The sequence below is a fragment of the Dasypus novemcinctus genome, unplaced genomic scaffold (assembly GCF_030445035.2).
Source record: "Dasypus novemcinctus isolate mDasNov1 unplaced genomic scaffold, mDasNov1.1.hap2 scaffold_157, whole genome shotgun sequence".
Classification (NCBI taxonomy): Eukaryota; Metazoa; Chordata; class Mammalia; order Cingulata; family Dasypodidae; genus Dasypus; species Dasypus novemcinctus.
This window is the reverse complement of record NW_026688157.1, coordinates 842,165-858,840: the sequence shown is the minus strand read 5'-3', so window position 1 is coordinate 858,840 and position 16,676 is coordinate 842,165. Positions and strand designations below refer to the sequence as shown.

The 16,676-nt window shown below is 43.8% G+C and overlaps 1 protein-coding gene and 1 long non-coding RNA gene across 7 annotated transcripts in view; one reads left to right on the top strand and one right to left on the bottom strand.

Annotated features, from left to right (window-relative positions):
- The first annotated feature begins 1,938 nt into the window (after positions 1–1,938).
- On the top strand, positions 1,939–14,547 carry LOC131277573 (uncharacterized). The gene is made up of 3 exons (XR_011648199.1): positions 1,939–2,072; positions 10,368–10,477; positions 13,630–14,547. It is a non-coding gene; the product is annotated as an uncharacterized lncRNA (long non-coding RNA).
- Positions 7,710–16,676, bottom strand: part of PBRM1 (polybromo 1) — a 196,262-nt gene continuing 187,295 nt past the window's right edge. For 2 of the 6 annotated variants that reach the window (XM_058292600.2, XM_058292601.2), the window contains exons 27-30: positions 15,103–15,258; positions 12,124–12,194; positions 11,795–12,011; positions 7,710–10,525 (exon numbers count right to left, since the gene is read on the bottom strand). In XM_058292600.2, the coding sequence (XP_058148583.1) occupies positions 10,353–10,525; positions 11,795–12,011; positions 12,124–12,194; positions 15,103–15,258 (617 nt within the window). In that variant the 3' untranslated portion in view covers positions 7,710–10,352. The remainder of the gene's footprint in view (positions 10,526–11,794; positions 12,012–12,123; positions 12,195–15,102; positions 15,259–16,676) is intronic. The other 4 variants (XM_058292596.2, XM_071213615.1, XM_058292602.2 and 1 more) reach the window with 2 other exon arrangements.

The following is a 16,676-nucleotide window of genomic DNA, read 5'->3' as shown; positions in this document are numbered from 1 at the left end:
CCGCGTGTAAGGGTGTGTGGACGTTCGAAGCGCCCCTGCACCTTCACTGAGGACCTCTTACGGTGTGTCGGCTGTGGGTGGCTCCCCGCCATTGCCGCGGGACCCTAGTGGGTTAGGCGGGAGATGGGGAACTGGCCCCCCGAGGGCCTCCCCGGGGCCACAGAAACGGGAGAGGGTGCTTGGGTGGAGTCAGCCCGAGGGAGGGAGGCTCCCCCGCCGCCCCTCCAAGGCCAGGTATCCAGGACAGGTGCAAGCGGCCCAGCCACAGGATCCGTGGACTCCTCCATAAAAAAAAAAAAAAATATATATATATATATATATATATATATATATATATTTTAAATTGTGATAGTATATATGTAACAAAAAACCGTTTTAACCACCCATGGCCCTTTTGGGAGGCACGCGTGCTCTCTGTTCCAGCCAGTTTTTGTAGATTTTTGTGTTCACAGAGCCAAAGCTTCTGATTGGCTCTAAGTTTCCGATGGATTTTCTTAGATTGTCTAATACGTCTGTCTCCCGTCTCAGAATTGCTCCTCCAGGTCCTCCGTCCGTGCGTGTGCGTGTTTAGGCGGGGTGCCATATCTCACAGACCTCAGCCAGCCCAGGAGGCCGCGAGCAGCAAAGGCTCTGGAGTCGGGGCTCGCCCACCTGGCTTAGCCACTTCTCGGTTCCCCATCTGAAGAGCGGGCAGGCTGGAAATAGCTGGGGTGTGTGTACGGAATGGTGTAAAGCCACCGGCGCAGGCTCGTGATTATCTCCGTTATATTATGGCTAATGAATGCCAGCTGAGCCGTTACTATTCCCCAGGCGTTATGCCAAGTGCTATATGCGTCTTATCTCACTAAAGCCTTACAGGAGAGAGGTACTTGTTGTTAGCTCCATTTTACAGATTAGTGCCCTGAGGCAGCCGGGAGCTAAGGGAGTGCCTGTGGAGCAAGGGTGCAGGTCTGCTAACAGAGCCCTTGTTCTTGAACTATCATGCTGTTCTGTGAATGTTTCTGTGAACGAAGAGCTAAAGCCTGAAAAGCGCCTGCAAGTGCCATTCCCTGTACAGTAAGGGTTCTTTCTTAACCAGAAGCCTGTGAGCTTGAATTGAAAAACATCGATTCATTATCTTTATTTTTGCTGACCTCCAACTGAAATCTAGCATGTCCTTCACTTGTGAATGTATGCATAAATAAATCACAGCAGTATTCATTTCACCCAACTGGCAAAGGGATCAGTGGAACAAAAAAAGGCTAAGAACCCCTGCTGTACAGGATGGCATTCATTAACTTTACGGTTGTCTGTTGCAAACATTTACTTGGACTTTGTGTGATGATAACTGCAGAGTTCAGTCCTCGACAATGCATAGCAGATCCTCTATTCTTAGTCTAGTCACCAGTCACGTCTACGAATCAAATGCAGGGCATCGAGGAATTGCCTCTTGGAATAGGGCGCAGGACACGTTTAGTCCATCAGAGAGGGTCGTCACTTTCAAAAGGGGATTGGGGGAAAAGATGGCGGTGGCTGGGCAGGGGGCGCGGTCGCCAGCTCCGCGCACGGGCCAGTGCTGGGAGGCCGGGGGCGGGCCGGGTGGCCGCCACGTGAGCGGACCCGCCCCCGGGGCCGCCCCGCCTTCAGCCCAGGCGCCTGCGCAGGCTCGCCCGGGCCGGTCCCGCCTCACAGAGCATGCGCACCCCTCCGTACCCTGATTGGTGGATCCGCGTGCCCCGCCGCACGGGGATTGGCGAAGCCGCCTCCGGCTCAAGTTCCGCCCTCCGGGCTCGGCGGAGGGCGCGGGGCGCGCGGCCGGTGGGCCTCGAGCGCGGCGGCCCGGGAGTCCTCGGCCACATCCGGGCGCTCAGGCCCGGTGGCAGGAAGCAGCCCCGGGTCCCGCGTGGTTCCGCCGTAGCCCTTCCCACAACCTCGGCCGGACATGTTCTCCAGGGCCCAGGTGAGGCGGGTGCTGCAGCGGGTGCCCGGGAAGCAGCGACTCGGCGTCTACAGGTTCCTGCCCTTCTTTTTCGTCCTGGGAGGAGCGATGGAATGGATCATGATCAAAGTGCGCGTGGGCCAGGAGACCTTCTGTAAGTGCGGGCAGCAGCCTCCGTTCCGTCTCAGGAAGGCCTGAGGCAGGGGACCCGTTTTCCTGGCGTTATTCTCCGACGCAGACGCTCGTTGCACCCAGAGCGTCCCTGAGCCGAGCCGTCCCGCCCGTGTGGGAAGGGCAAGCGCGGTTCCCGTCCCTTGGCGCACTCGACCGCCCGGACTCTTCGTGTAAACGGGTCGACAAAGGCACGTTGGCCGCTAACCTTGAGACCTTCCCTTTGCTTTGAGGGGAGGGCACATGCTTCCAGCCACACCAGCCTCCTCTCAAGCCTGCCCTCCCTGCCCGTGCGGATGACGCTGTTTAGTTGCCGAGGAACAAACTTGCCCACATCACCTTAGAAGGGGCTGCTTCCTGAGGACCCAGGGAAATTTCTCCTGGCTACAGGCCAGTCCTCCTGGCCTCTTTGGTACATTCTTTAGAGGAAGCTGGCCTGTCTGATTTAGCTCATTAACACCGACTTTAAAGGGCGAAAGTCCTTCATTGTTACATTAGTGCTTTACATTCTGTTCCAACACTCATGAACATTTAATGCACACCAATGGGAGGATATGAATAAGGCAGAGGGACCCCACTGGAAGACCTCTATTGCGAGAAACCTCATAAAGATTGTGTGATCACTACTGGGAACCGGGCATAGGAGTCTTGGGCTGGGCACCTCAACTGGACTGGGTGGTTTAGGGAAGGCTTCCCAGAGGAGTTAGTGTATAAACTGGAGCCTGAAGATTTAGCAGGTGGTCACGCGAGTTTTGCAGTGGGGCTGAAAGCGTTATCATGTTAGTGGTAAGAGCAGACATGGAGGCTTGGTAAGTGTATGTGGTGTTTGACGGACTGAAGCACGAGAGCAAAGTGAGGGTTAAAGTGGTTGGAAAAGGTTTGGGCAGGACCCAAATTGATTGGACTACCAATAATGTATACCAAAGGACTGAAGGGTTTTGAGCAGTGGTTTAACATGTGGAGAACGGTTCCTTGTGGAGAGATAGGCAGGTACATACAGACTTCATGACTGGCTGGCCAGGTTTGAGATGGTGGCTTGGTCTAGGGTGGGGGTAGGAGGAATGCTTAGTAGGTGGAGTGGAGATATTCCTGGAGGTAGAATTGACAGGGCTTGGTGACTGATTGGACTGAGGAGATGGGGGAGGGCTGGGGTGGTACCCTTCTTCAAGACAGGAGTCATCCTGGGCTCCATTTTGGGGTGCTGAGGTGGAGATGTCTATAGCTCAGGTGGCAGATCTGGGCCAGAGATCTAAATTTGTGGGTCAGTCACAAGCAAATTGTGATGGAAGCTAAAGGAGTCAAACCCCCAACATATGAGGTGAGACTGAGAACAGCCAGATGCAAGGAGGAAAACCAAGAGGGTTACCATCACACAGGACAGGAGATTCAAGAAGCTTGACTCCATGGAGGAGAAAAGTTCTAGTGGTAAGGGAGAGACTTGAGGATTTGCAAATGTAGATGGGGAAAGAAGGACTGGACAGAAGCTGGAGCTACCCTGGTACCTCCAAAAAAATGCCCTTGAGAAGGTGGGAGAGGATGGGATCAGAGCATGGCACTAAGAGTAGCCCTTGGAAGTTTAGCTGGAGAATTCTTCACTGATGGCTTTTTTCCATGATATTTATGGCCATTTGGGATGGGTGAAGAAGGATCAAGGTCATGGCTCAGGAAACAATCTCAGGTATCACAGTGGACCCAGTTAGATGTGTCATTTGGCTGTGCAGTGCATAATAAGCTGAGTGAGGCACAGAGAAAGGAGAAAGTTGGCTTCATCTGTGGTTGGAGTTTTGAGCGTGTGTGAGGAAGTTAAGGTACTGATGAGAGTGAAGGAATTTGAGCTGGTTTGGGCAAGAAGAGAATGAGAGGACTGAAGGACAACAGGGCCAAGGGTCTGGGGAAGGAATTGGTGAGGTCCAAGGACAGAGAGATAGAAGGGTGGTAGGGTTGTCAGAGAGCAGTGTGTCTGAATTTATTACTTCACAGGGACACTGCAAATGGATGGCAGAAGTTGCCTGGAGAAGCCAGGGAGGTGAAGGAGGCTGGTGCTTCATCCTCATGGGTGTTGCTGTCTGGAAATAAGGGACAGGGCAAGGTCAAGGAGTCTGGGTCAAATGCCAGTTTTCAGTGACCAAAGGGGAGTGATGGAGAGCAGATGCTAATGCAGAAGAGAAGACAATGACAGTCAAATGACAGAATAGAAACTGTGAGGGGCAAGGACAGGTCTTAAAATATTGCTAAGAGGTGTGCCAGTACATGACCCTACCCTTCAAGACACCGACTCTTAACCTGCTATTGTAGCCCAGAGCTCCGTTAACATAGTCGTCATTTAACTCATTTTTGTTTTAAATTAAATTTATTAACATTGATGTTGAGATTATTCAGAAAAAAGCAATATTGGTTGACTTGCTTGGGCTACTCAGATCTGAATATTTTTATTTTTAATCCCTCAGTTTCTTAAAATTCTAAGCAACATTTTTGTCTGATACAGATGATGTCTACCGTAGAAAAGCCTCAGAGAGACAGTATCAGAGAAGGCTGGAAGATGCATCAGACTGAACTTCAGCATTCAATAAAGTGAATGTTAAATTTCACTACTGGTTCCAGCTCCTTTAAAAATAAGACTTTTTTAGATCTGTTTCAGATCTCTTGTTCTTACACAGCTTGTCTTTAGCAGCTCTACAGGATCCCAAGAACTGAGTTTGCAGAGAATTTTTTATAATTTTGCAGTCTGCTTATCTACTCCCTAAGTCACTACTGGACAACACTTGTGGGAAAATTATTTCCTTCTAAAACATACCATTGACCCTAATCTATGAACTATTTCTTAAATCAGGGAAGAGCCAGGATGCTTTTCAGTGCAGGCTGAAATGTTTGTGAACTATTTCTAGGCAACAAACAATAACCTTGCTTATTTTGCAGAATTCAGATTCAATCATGGACATAAAAGTAAGAGCTTACCCATTGTAAGATAATTTTAATCAGATAATTCCACACAAAATAACTTATGCAGATTAAATTTTGCCAATTACCAAGTTGTAAGCATTTTGCAAGGGTGGTGGAATTCCCAAGTATCTGCCTATTACTCGTGCCAAGTGCTCTTGTGAACAGAAATAACCCCCTCCCTGCCTAAGAAGGCTGGATCTCCAGGAAGACTGCAAGTGACAGCCTTCACATTCTTCTGAGTAAGTGGCTCTTTCAACCAGATGCTAAAGAAAACATTTGATCCTTGTATAAGAAAGTGAACCTACACTTGAACTTAATCAGAGAATCAATCTATTGGGAAATATTCTGCAATTCGACCCAGAATTAGTTTGGCTCAGCTGGAAGAAAAAGCAAAAGCATCTTTCCATGCTTGCATAATCACATCCAACATCTTTTCAGACAAGAAAATATCTATATATTAGAGAAGACTAAGTGTCAAAGTATTTCCTAACTACTGCTGATAAAGCAAGCAGATGTTTTAAGGCCATAAGGTATCCTCAAATTAATGATCTCTGCCACTTGTATTTCTAAAATTTTCTATGGATTTTCCCCCTCGTTTAAGCTAGTTTACTGTGTTAGAATCAATTCAGTGTAGAGAAAGAACGACTATTCAGGATGCATGAAAGCAGCGCCTAGAGCAAGCTCCTAGCCACTACCAGGAGAGTATGAAGACCAGGAAGAGAATTAAGGCTCATCCTGGTTTGATGCACAGCTGGGTCACCTAAAAAGTTCTAGTAAGCCTGACTTCAGAGACATTTTAGCTGATGAGACTGCTGCGTAAGAAGTGAAAACTGGGGTACAAAGTATTCCTCTCATTCCTGTGGCTTTATTCCCAGTTTTAGGAGTTTAAATAAGACTTGAGACATATAGAGAATATGTAACACTTTTACAGAGCATGCTAACTGAACACTAATAGAACTATCCTCTCCCTTCTGAACAAGAACATTACCCTGTGTTCCTCTCCTGGCCCATCCCCCTGCCTCCACCATGGAGGGGACCACTAGCCTGAGTTTTGTGTTAACCTTCCCTAGGGTTTTCTTTTTCATTTCATTTTCCATTAGAGTGCTGATTTAGTTAAGAACAACAAACTTTTTTTTTGAGGTAACAGGAATTGAACCCAGGTGCTCAACCACTGAGCTAAATTCGTTCCCCACAACAAACTTTTTAAGCCAGGAAATGTCAAGGTGAGTAGCCTGACAAAGCAATTACTGTATTAAATTGAAGATGCTTGTCCAAATCACATGAGTTTGGATGCTATAGAGTTAAGTACTGATCTTTGTTGTTAACAGTGCAAGCCGTTTAACTTGGCCTGAAAACATTTTTATTCTCTCTGTTAGGAATATGGCTCTACCCTACTTCACTTATTGGACACTGAAACTATTTAAGGGAACTCAATTTAAAACGAAAAGAACAGTAGTGCTCTTATAAGCTGATTTCACAACTGCAGTGCCCCCTAGTGTTAGCTGCAAAACAAAAGATTTTAATAACCCCAAATTTAAAAACGACAGCCATTATTCTAGAATGATGAAAATCTAATTAGCACGTATTGCTGGCAGTCTTATCTCCACAGTGATGTTGGGGAAAGAACGTGGGCTTTGGAGTTTCACTTTATTATCTGAATTGATAAGTTTGGCACAGAGTAAAGACTCAATAAATAAGGGCTCTTTTTCTTATCTAGCAGCCCTATTTTGGAAGTCTTACCTAAATCAATTACCTCTCTTAAAAAAAAACAAAACAGATTTAGACTACAGTGTCTTCCAAAGCAATTTCTCTCCTAGTAAAGTAATACTGATGCTTAGCCTTCACAATGTGTATTTTTGGAACTGCTTGCCATGTTTATATGCAGTCACAAGACATGAATACCACATCTATTCTGGGGAAAGAAATGGTCTATTAAGCTGGTCAGTTCTGAACGTTCATTCAGCTGACCAAGCATATTTCCATACTAAAAAGAAATGGAGTAATTAATACTCAGCATTCTTTGTGTGCACATTGTGTTCAGCCAGAATTTTTAACTAGACACCAATGATCATTCAAAATATGCTCATGTGTCCAGGTGGCGCGGTTCAGCCCTAAACGCTCAGGAGGATAGAACCACAGGGATTTGCAAAGTGATATTAGAGGAAAACAGTTGGTTGATTTTATCAACATTTTCTATTAAAAAGTGTGGTCACAATTTTAAGAGCTTATTGACATGTTAAAGAGACCTGGGCCACCGTCTCTTTGTACATAGATAAGCTATTTGAAACAGGCTATACTGATTTATGATAGAAGACATGCTTGCCTCACCTTTTGCCCTCAGTAAGTTTCTCTTCAATTTTAGTTTAACTCTTCAATTATAGCTTCAATCTGCATCTCTGCCCATGCTGAGGCAGCGGTAGGAAAGCCTCGACTGCCAGCCTGAGAGGCATGGCCTGGGCACTTCAGGCTGTAGTCTGACTACTTGCAGTTCATCTGTGTTAACACAGCCTGAGCCCTGAACCAGGGGGTCTCAATGCTGACCGTGACCTCCACCTGAGGCGCTCTCTTCCCTTAAAATGGCAGCTGTATCCCTGTCAGCATGAAATCAGGGCTTACAGGTAATCTGCTTGAAACGTGTGACACAAGCTTTAACAGAACAACCAAACCTGGTTAATCCAAATCACTTTGCAAACTCCATTTTTATTTGGATGAAAAAGCTTTAGATGAACAAACATGATACATACATGTTATAAGACTAGTTACCACTTAAACCCTTTTGATACAGAAATTAGAATAAGTTTTAATCAGGCCTGAAAATGTTCAAGCTGAAAAATCAACACCAATTTGGAGATTTTACACAAAAAAGCATCCCCCCTCGATTCTTCCTCATAGGAAGCGTGGGTTAAAAAAAAAAAAAAAAAAAAGAAAGAAAAAAGCAATTAAAGGCTTTTAAAATCAGTTGGCTGACAAACATACTATTTTAAACCTACAGGTTTCCCCCCAAAATGTCTTCTCCACGTGAACTTATGAACTTACAAATTAAAAACATTTAGGCATTATACTTTCTAAGCCACATCACTACAGGTCCTAAAACTCATGAAGAAGAGATGTATAATTTACTTGTACTTTCTTAAACCAGGACTTTAGTTTTTCTGTTTTTGGAGTTAGGGATGGAATTCTAGATGGCTGACCTCAAATCATATCCTAAATATTAATTGGTGTTCTCTGAGTTAATACACAAAGACATGATTCTCAAATAAATAAAGAGTTCTTTAAAACAAAAACACTTGGTCAGGGCCTTAGTGGCCCCGCACTCCACTGCCTTGGGAAGCCCCTGGCTGGGCCTCTGACTCCTACAGCCCCTCATGGTGCTGGGGAAGAGCCTGAAGGAGGAGTTTGCCCGCTTCTTAATGCCCCGTGTAGCCCACAGTGAAGAGTTTTTAGAGGCTCCCCAAAGAATCTCCTCTAGACCTTAAAAAGGGAAATAAAATGAATGCATGAAATAAATAAATAACTTAGCCAAAATTAAATTTCAGGTTCTTTGGTGTAATTCAAGGATGTCTAAAAATATAAGAATCTGATTGTATTATACAGTCCATGATGATTCAGTGACCCAAATAACTAGGAACCGAGGATTTATCTGATTCAGTTTAACATTAAGGTACCAACATATTACTGCAATACATTTTAAACAGTTCAAAATTATTTAAAATACTTGATGCAAATTGAAATCCAGTGGTCGACTATAAGCAATTAAGCTACAAGGGCCTCGTGTATTTAAAGTGTCTAGATACAAGAGCCCCTTTTCCACTCTACACTCTTGTTCTCATGATTTAGTAAGAATAGTAATTAAACATCTGGGTATTGATTCATACCAGATTTTAAAAAGTATCCTCTGAGAGTCACTCAACTTAAAACAGCAGCAGAAGCTCCAACCACAATGGCAACCACCCTGTTACAATGAAGCAGGATTCAAAAGCATATCCACGTGAAGTAATGTTCTATGTTTGACACTTCCTACCTGAGTGAGCATCATACACTGCCTCCAAATGTTTACTCTAGGGTCATAAAGATAAGGTCACCAAACCCAAGTGTTTGGGATCTGTAATGGTCTTTTTAGTGATCATTTTCTGAAGTTATGATTCTTAGCTCCTGAAATCCTAAAGTATAAGCTAAATAAAAAATGGTTTAGAAAGACTTAAATTTCTGGTTGAGAATTATAACCCTGAAATTTGGAAGAAACGAAAAGCTACATCCGATGAGGAAATAAAGAGTGAAAAAACTTTTGCATATGCAGGCATCCTACCCTTTCACAATCTGATGCAACTCATATCCAGCTACACATTGCCTTCCCTATGTTAGGTTAGGTGTTAGGTTTAAAAATACATTGCCTCCATATGCACAATTCAATGCTTTCTTCAAGATGAACATCATTGCTTTTCAAAGTGTCAGGTTTAAAATTTTAAACCATCTAACATGTATGGGCATAAATTGTGAGCTCATTATAAAAAGATCAAAAGTACCCTTAAACTTACCTGCCAAGACTAAATATAATTCAGGGTTGTGCATACCTTCTGCAAAAATAATTGAAACCATAGATGTCTAATGCAGTACAAGAAAAAGTGCCCTCTCCCTCCAGGTGTCTGGGAGGGGCACTTGCTGCAGGAGGATGCACAGCACTGACTTCAGATTTCTGTAGCAAGCTTCAGAGTTAATATAGCAAATTGGCCTGTGTCTGCCAAACATCTACAACCTAAATAACCTTTCAAAGAAAGCACTTCACTTAGCCTGTAGGCAACAACTTTTGTGGAAAGAGGCCTAAGATATTCAGGCACATGAAACAGACACATATATACTTCCCTCTCTAAAATGTAAACTAGGACCAATTTCACATTTCATTGTCAACAATCTAATCTGTAAACTCCTGTGGATCCCCCCCATTTTGTTATTTTATATATATATATATAAAAAAAAATTAAACTAAAAATCCCAAGTCAAGACAAAACCTTTGATGGTTTCAGTTCCATGGCAACAGTAAAAAGATAAAACTCCAAGTCTACATATACAACCAATTATGAAACTGGTTTTAAACGAAGGAAACATATGCAAAAAAATCTTTGTGTATTTGATAAAGTCAACTTAATATAACAAAAACAAATTGAAATAGCTTATTAAAAGTGTCATATAAAAATGGCCTTGTGATGTACAGTAAAATGCAATAAAAATTATCTTCCTTTGTCCTTCCCCCCACCCCCAGTAACTAAAATGGCTACTGTTCCACAAAACTCTTTATGCTTCTATAAAAGAAACGGAATTGGTGTGATTAAATGTTTTCTAGGTTGTATGCCTGGCGAATATTGAGGGTGTCTCGGAGCATGAGATCCCGAAGGCGCCAGAGGGCATCCGCCATGGTGGTGTGGGCCCCTTTACTCTTCAGCCAGTGAGAGGGTAAGCGGCTCTCCTGTTCTTTTGACAAATGGATGTCGCGTCTTCGTGCTGAAAATAAAAGCCAGATACGAATTTTTAGGTGACAATTTCCCCTCTCAGTCCTAAAGTCTGATAAATTTATTAAAACAAAGAATTAAATATTTTGAATTTTAACTTTGCAGAATGTTTCCAAGCAACTTTCTCACATCATTAAGCATCTTGTTTTTGAGAAAAATACTTCACTCTAGTATGAAATCACCTACTGGCAATATCCTTGCTAAGGATGTCTCGTTGCTGCTCCATGCTTTGTTTTTTGTTTTTTTTTTTTTAAAGATTTATTTATTTATTTAATTTCCCCCCCCTCCCCTGGTTGTCTGTTCTTGGTGTCTATTTGCTGCGTCTTGTTTCTTTGTCCTCTTCTGTTGTCGTCAGCGGCACGGGAAGTGTGGGCGGCGCCATTCCTGGGCAGGCTGCACTTTCTTTTTCACGCTGGGCGGCTCTCCTCACGGGCGCACTCCTTGCGCGTGGGGCTCCCCCACGCGGGGGACACCCTTGCGTGGCACGGCACTCCTTGCGCGCATCAGCACTGCGCATGGCCAGCTCCACACGGGTCAAGGAGGCCCAGGGTTTGAACCGCGGACCTCCCATATGGTAGACGGACGCCCTAACCACTGGGCCAAAGTCCGTTTCCCTCCATGCTTTGTATTTCAGGAATTATCTAATTTATAATGACTTCAGAAAAGAACTGCACAATTTAACAATTCTTCACTTGAATGGGAACACAAAAATTGCAAACATCTAACCATTAATATTTGGTTGTAGCCACCCTTGACATTTAATAATTACTTCAATGTTAACAAAAATGCCTAAAAAGGTAACCATATGAAGAAGAGGAAAACATATCTACTAATCTTGAAATAAAAGATCAAATTTGGTTTAGGAATGAAAAATGAGTAGAAGCTACCAAATTTCTCTCTAGAAATGAGGCAAGTACTTCAATATGTACTGAAAATACACTGTTACTTGACAGGCTAAAGAGAACATGTTTTCCAATAATTTTTAATGTATCCAAATGTAGCCATATGCGCCCACCCCAAAATCATGACAATTCAGAATATCCTTAAAAAAAGGTGGTGATGTTTATGACAAAACTAAGCTTTGAAATTCAACAACAAAAAAAAATCTGTGTGTGATGTCGATATACAAGCTCCAAATTTATTTTACTTGTCTGAGAAAATAGATAGTATCTATCCTATGATCTACTATGCCAACAGCAGTAATAGGACTGGGAGGAAATGTGTATTTCACAAAGGCTTATTTGGAAAGGCCTGTCCTTACCTGCCAGGGTCTGGTCCCACTTGCTGATGCTGTTGGACTCAGCACTGAGACCCTCAATGTATTTCAGGTAGGCCTCTGAGTGGAGGAGTCGCTGGGTCTTCGGTGGGGGAGCCACAAACATGGGTGTGGTTGGCTGCTGTATGACAGGTGGGCCAGCTGGATGTGGACCGGGATATGGAGGTGGTGCTTGCTGCCCAGGGGGCCCCAAAACTCCCACCTGGAAGAGCATGGGACCACAGTGTGAGGCAAAAAGATACTCTCTGCACACTTTGAGAGAGCAAATGACTGGAATTCTATGGAGTTCTAAAAAATTGAACCAGGAGACTCACCTGCTGTCCATATGGACTTCCGCCTGGTGCTGGAGTCCCTACCATAGGGGCCACTCCTTGGTTCATCACACCTATAATTCAGAATGCAGTGGCACAGTTAGAGTCTCTGGTGATGAGGCGACTGAAAAACTATTATCTGATAAGAAGTGACGCTGTTTATAATGTAAACCTATAGACCTCTGCCCTTGAGTCTTTGTGGATAGAAACTATAACTACCCAAACAGCATGTGGCATTCAAACAGAAAATTTATATTTTGTTTCTATATACTTTAAGTACAACGCTTATACAATTTGTCAGGTATACATCAATTACTGATGGCTTAGAAATATTTCCTAAGTAAGTTATAGTCAGAATATACCTCATGTTTTCAAGGTATTTTTCTCCTGCAACTGAAGCCTGCATTTAATTTCAGCAGGAATGGCATTGGGAGTCAGGCTCAGCAGTGCTCCTGTGCTAGGACACAAGGACATGAGGGAAGAGGCCGTGGTAGTGCACCATTAAAGGAGCGCTGCTGGTGCAGACCATCAGCTCCTCTCTGGTTCTAAATGAGTCACTAGTGTTGACAGAGAGAGGACATGTCCATCTGATAGAGCAGCGCTTTGAAAAGTGATCATATGGAAGCCGAGTAGCCTCGCTGCTATCACTTCAAATGCAAAATGACGAACAGGAATGATTTCATGCCTGCCTCTATTTGACTCTGGGTAATACTTTTGTAAGCTTCCCCTGGTGATTTCTCAAATGCAATTGTTGTCTCACAGGTACTAGGTGATAATTATAATATCCTCAATTTAATGCCTGAGGCTCTTTTCACCCCCAGATCATCTATCTGCTATGCTGATAAAACAGAGAAATAGGCAAGGACCCAGTCCTTTAAAAATCAACAAACCACATCCATAACCCAGTGAACTGTTCTTTAAAGATAAAAAAACTCCTGCTGGCTATGTAGAAGGACTGAGAGGAGCTAACTTTATATCCTGTAGTTGCTCTGGATTCAAAATGCTGATGTATTTTTGACCAGGCAGAGGCAGTCCACTATGCTAAGGTCCAGAATTGGTAAATGCCACTTTCAGAGAAAGTGGAAGATACCCTCTTATTTGTTAAGAAAGAAAAGAATAAGTAGGAACAAGCTTTCTGCTTACAAAGCAGAAGTTTTTATATTCCAAGTAACCAGAAAGTTACCTGGACCACCATGGGCTCCTGATGATTACTGGTGAATGGAGGAAGAGGTAGTGGTAGATTAAGTTGCTGCTCCAACAACCTGTTAACCCCTGCCCTCCCAGGACACTCAACAACCTGAGACCCCACAGCACAGTGGGGCCCCCTAAGCTGCCAACAGCAAACATCAACAACCTCCCCTGCTTCCTCTGTTTATGAATGCCACGCTAAGGGGCAGCTGATGAGAAAGCGGGCTGAGTCACTGAGGAGCTCACTAAGTCCTTCTCAAAGCCCAATCAGATATGGGTGTGCACAGGCACTAAGGGGGTTCTTTTCTGTCTCCCCAACAGGAACCAGGTGTGTGGTGCTCCCTTCAAATGCAACTTAGAGTGTGAAGAAGGAGGCAAGAAGGACAGCTGTACCCAAACGCAACACCCACCAAAAGACACTGCTCCCTGGAGGTCACTGGCCTTAGTGGTGGCTCCCATCAAATACTACATGCACCTAGGAGGTGTCAACTCCAACATGGTCTGACTTAGTGAGATACCCTGAGCAAGAGTAAGACGGCACAGACTTAAGGCCAATTCTGTCTGCCTCATGTCAACACCCATGTCATGACTGGCTCCTGCTGTGGCAGTTAACTTGCACACAGACTGTCATTTCCCACATTTCCATAATGAAGCTGCCATCCCCACAATCATTTCTTCCTCTGGACATATCTGGAGCAAACACTTCTGTGGAGTTATGGCCCTTCTCTAAGCAACACTCACAGACAATGCAGTAGGCAGCTCCAGGCCAGGTCACTATGTTCTCTCATCCTGCAAGCTGCTGGGCCACCCTCTGATTAGTAGTTCTAACACTGGTATAAGTGAACCTCACAAGCTCACAAGCCATGTGTTATCACTCTATCCAAGTTCTTAGCTGATATTTAAAATAAAGGACCAGATGCATTCCAAGTCATCTAAGGTCACACTCTCTCTAACTAGAGTATAGCTAAGAGTCAGTTCTTTTGCATATGATGGCAGTTACTATCGTAACTTGTGCTTTTTCAAAGTTTTCTTTAAAATAATCTTTCAACTTGTTAATTGTTATAAAGTGAAACCGGATACATCTATTTCTGGATTCCAATTAAGTTTCTATATGAAATGACCCCTGAATTTCTGCTGAAAAACCAGTGTCTACGGTTACTGGGTTTGCTATGCTGTTCTTTAAAATGTTATGTCATCTTTTCTAGGGGACTCAAATACAGAAAACTTGTTCAGTGCAAATCTTCCCTTTTGTTTCTAAAACAGACTGACCAGAGGATTTCTGAAGACTTCTATGTTAGTGATCTCCATGATCTTCCTAGAGGGGCTGCTTGAGGAGCAGGAGGTGGGGCAGGGACTCTGTGAGATAAGAATTGCACCAAAGGAAGAAATGCACACAGAAGCAAAAAGTGTTTTTAAATGTGATTTTGAACAAGCAATCTGGAAAACTTCATTCACTGATAAGAGGATAGAGCCTCCTAGGCTGTATTTGGTTTTATAAGCACACACCAAACTGCATGAGTGATTACAGAGTGTGCCTCTTGTCCTTTGGTCTGCTGAGTCTGCCCTCTGCCATGTGTCCTGCGCAACTCCCAGGCAGCCAGGTGCCCCAGGGCTCAGGTGCTGGACCACCTGCTCAACCTATAGGATAGGCCCTATTGCTGACACCCCTGGGATTCTCAGTGAGGGAAGGCCTGGCCACAACGGGCAGCATGTACCTCCTGGAAAAACTGGCTGAGGGAAGAAGAAGAGAACATGAAGATGAGATTAATGAGTGAATGAGGATGAAGTTCTTACCCGGTGGTGGGATGCCCGGGAGGCCGGGCACACCTGGCGGAAGGTGGTGGGGTGGAGGCCCCCCAGGGTGAAGTGGCTGCATGCTGCCCATGCTAACAAGGCCATCAACTGGGCCCTGCAAAGGTGGAAGGCCTGGCGGATAGCCACCCATCATGCCTTGAAGGACACAATAAATTTCAGACATGCATCATTAACATGCAACATGAACTAGGAAATAACAAAACCCCCACATGCACAACCAATGAATAAAGCACCCTTAGTACTGCAAGATATAATAGCAATTAGTGCAATTATTTTGTTGCAGTAATAAACAAAATAAAGAGTTACAAATATGAAATACATTTCTGGATGAATTAGTACTTAGTACATTATTATTTATTTGTAGTTCTTTTTCCTGGGATAAATATGCTACATGTGTTCAGTCAAATAATAAAGAACAGTTCCAGTAACAGCCTTCCCAAAGTTAGGGTTATTGCAAGCTGTTCAAATAGAGCGACCAGTTCTGCCGACTGCTTTTCTAATTGAACAGTATAAACCCCATCATTCCACTCTGCCCACACTCATATGCCTGTCATGGGTACACATGAGGGGAAACTGGAATGGAGGGAAATGAGGCGCGCAGTCCTGACCACAAAGCATGGTTCTCCAGCTCGGAGACAAAAGGTTTTCATGATTTCCACATCCATTTCTCCTCCTTCAAGTCCCACCTTGCTGGCAAGAATGATCAAGCTCAGGCTTGAGATGGGCAACAGCTTCTAAGCGCCATCACAAGGAACAATGTTTCATCTTTATATTTTCAAAATGTGACAAAATAAAGACAAAATCTAAATCCTCCCAAGCCAACCAAGGCCCAGGTCACTCAGGCACCTGCACACAGACCTTAAGGAGGAACGGCTGGAGAATCAGGCTCTGCTGACATGAGAAAATGCCAATTTTCACCACTGTCTCCAAGTTCATAAATGTCCTCACATAAGCCTTCAGTTAACAGGGAGCATTTTAACTGAGGTCCAGAACTTCTGTGAACAGAGGCTTTTATTCCTTTATTTTTAGAACCCATCTTCACATAACAAAATATTTTCTGCTGGCTAGGGAAGAATTTCAGGAAACAAGTATTTTGGCAAAAGGAGTAAAAGTAAAGAAAATAATTTGAAAATGTCAAGGACTCACCTAACAAAAACCTTTAAAGCCACATGACATTTTTTAAACAAGAAAAACAACTTGACTTTCCTGGGATTTGTGGTGATCACAAGAAACAGAAAACATAAGGTTTCTCCTGAAATTCAAACACCTCTGGTTATAGCTTCTCACACAGAGGCAGGGCTGAGGGAGACTGTCAAAACACTGGAGTCAAACCTCATTTTTATAAAACACTCTGCAGAGGAACTCTGGGGGAATGCGAACAACTCCAGACACTGAGAATTTTACTCTTTGAATTTCCCTGTAGAATTATTTGCAAGATATTTAGTTATAAAAGTTTAGTGTCTATTAAAGCTATGAAATTACTGAAAATTCTGAGACTGATTCAGCTGGCTTCATTATCATACCTAAGCTGACTGAAAAACTTATTATACAAG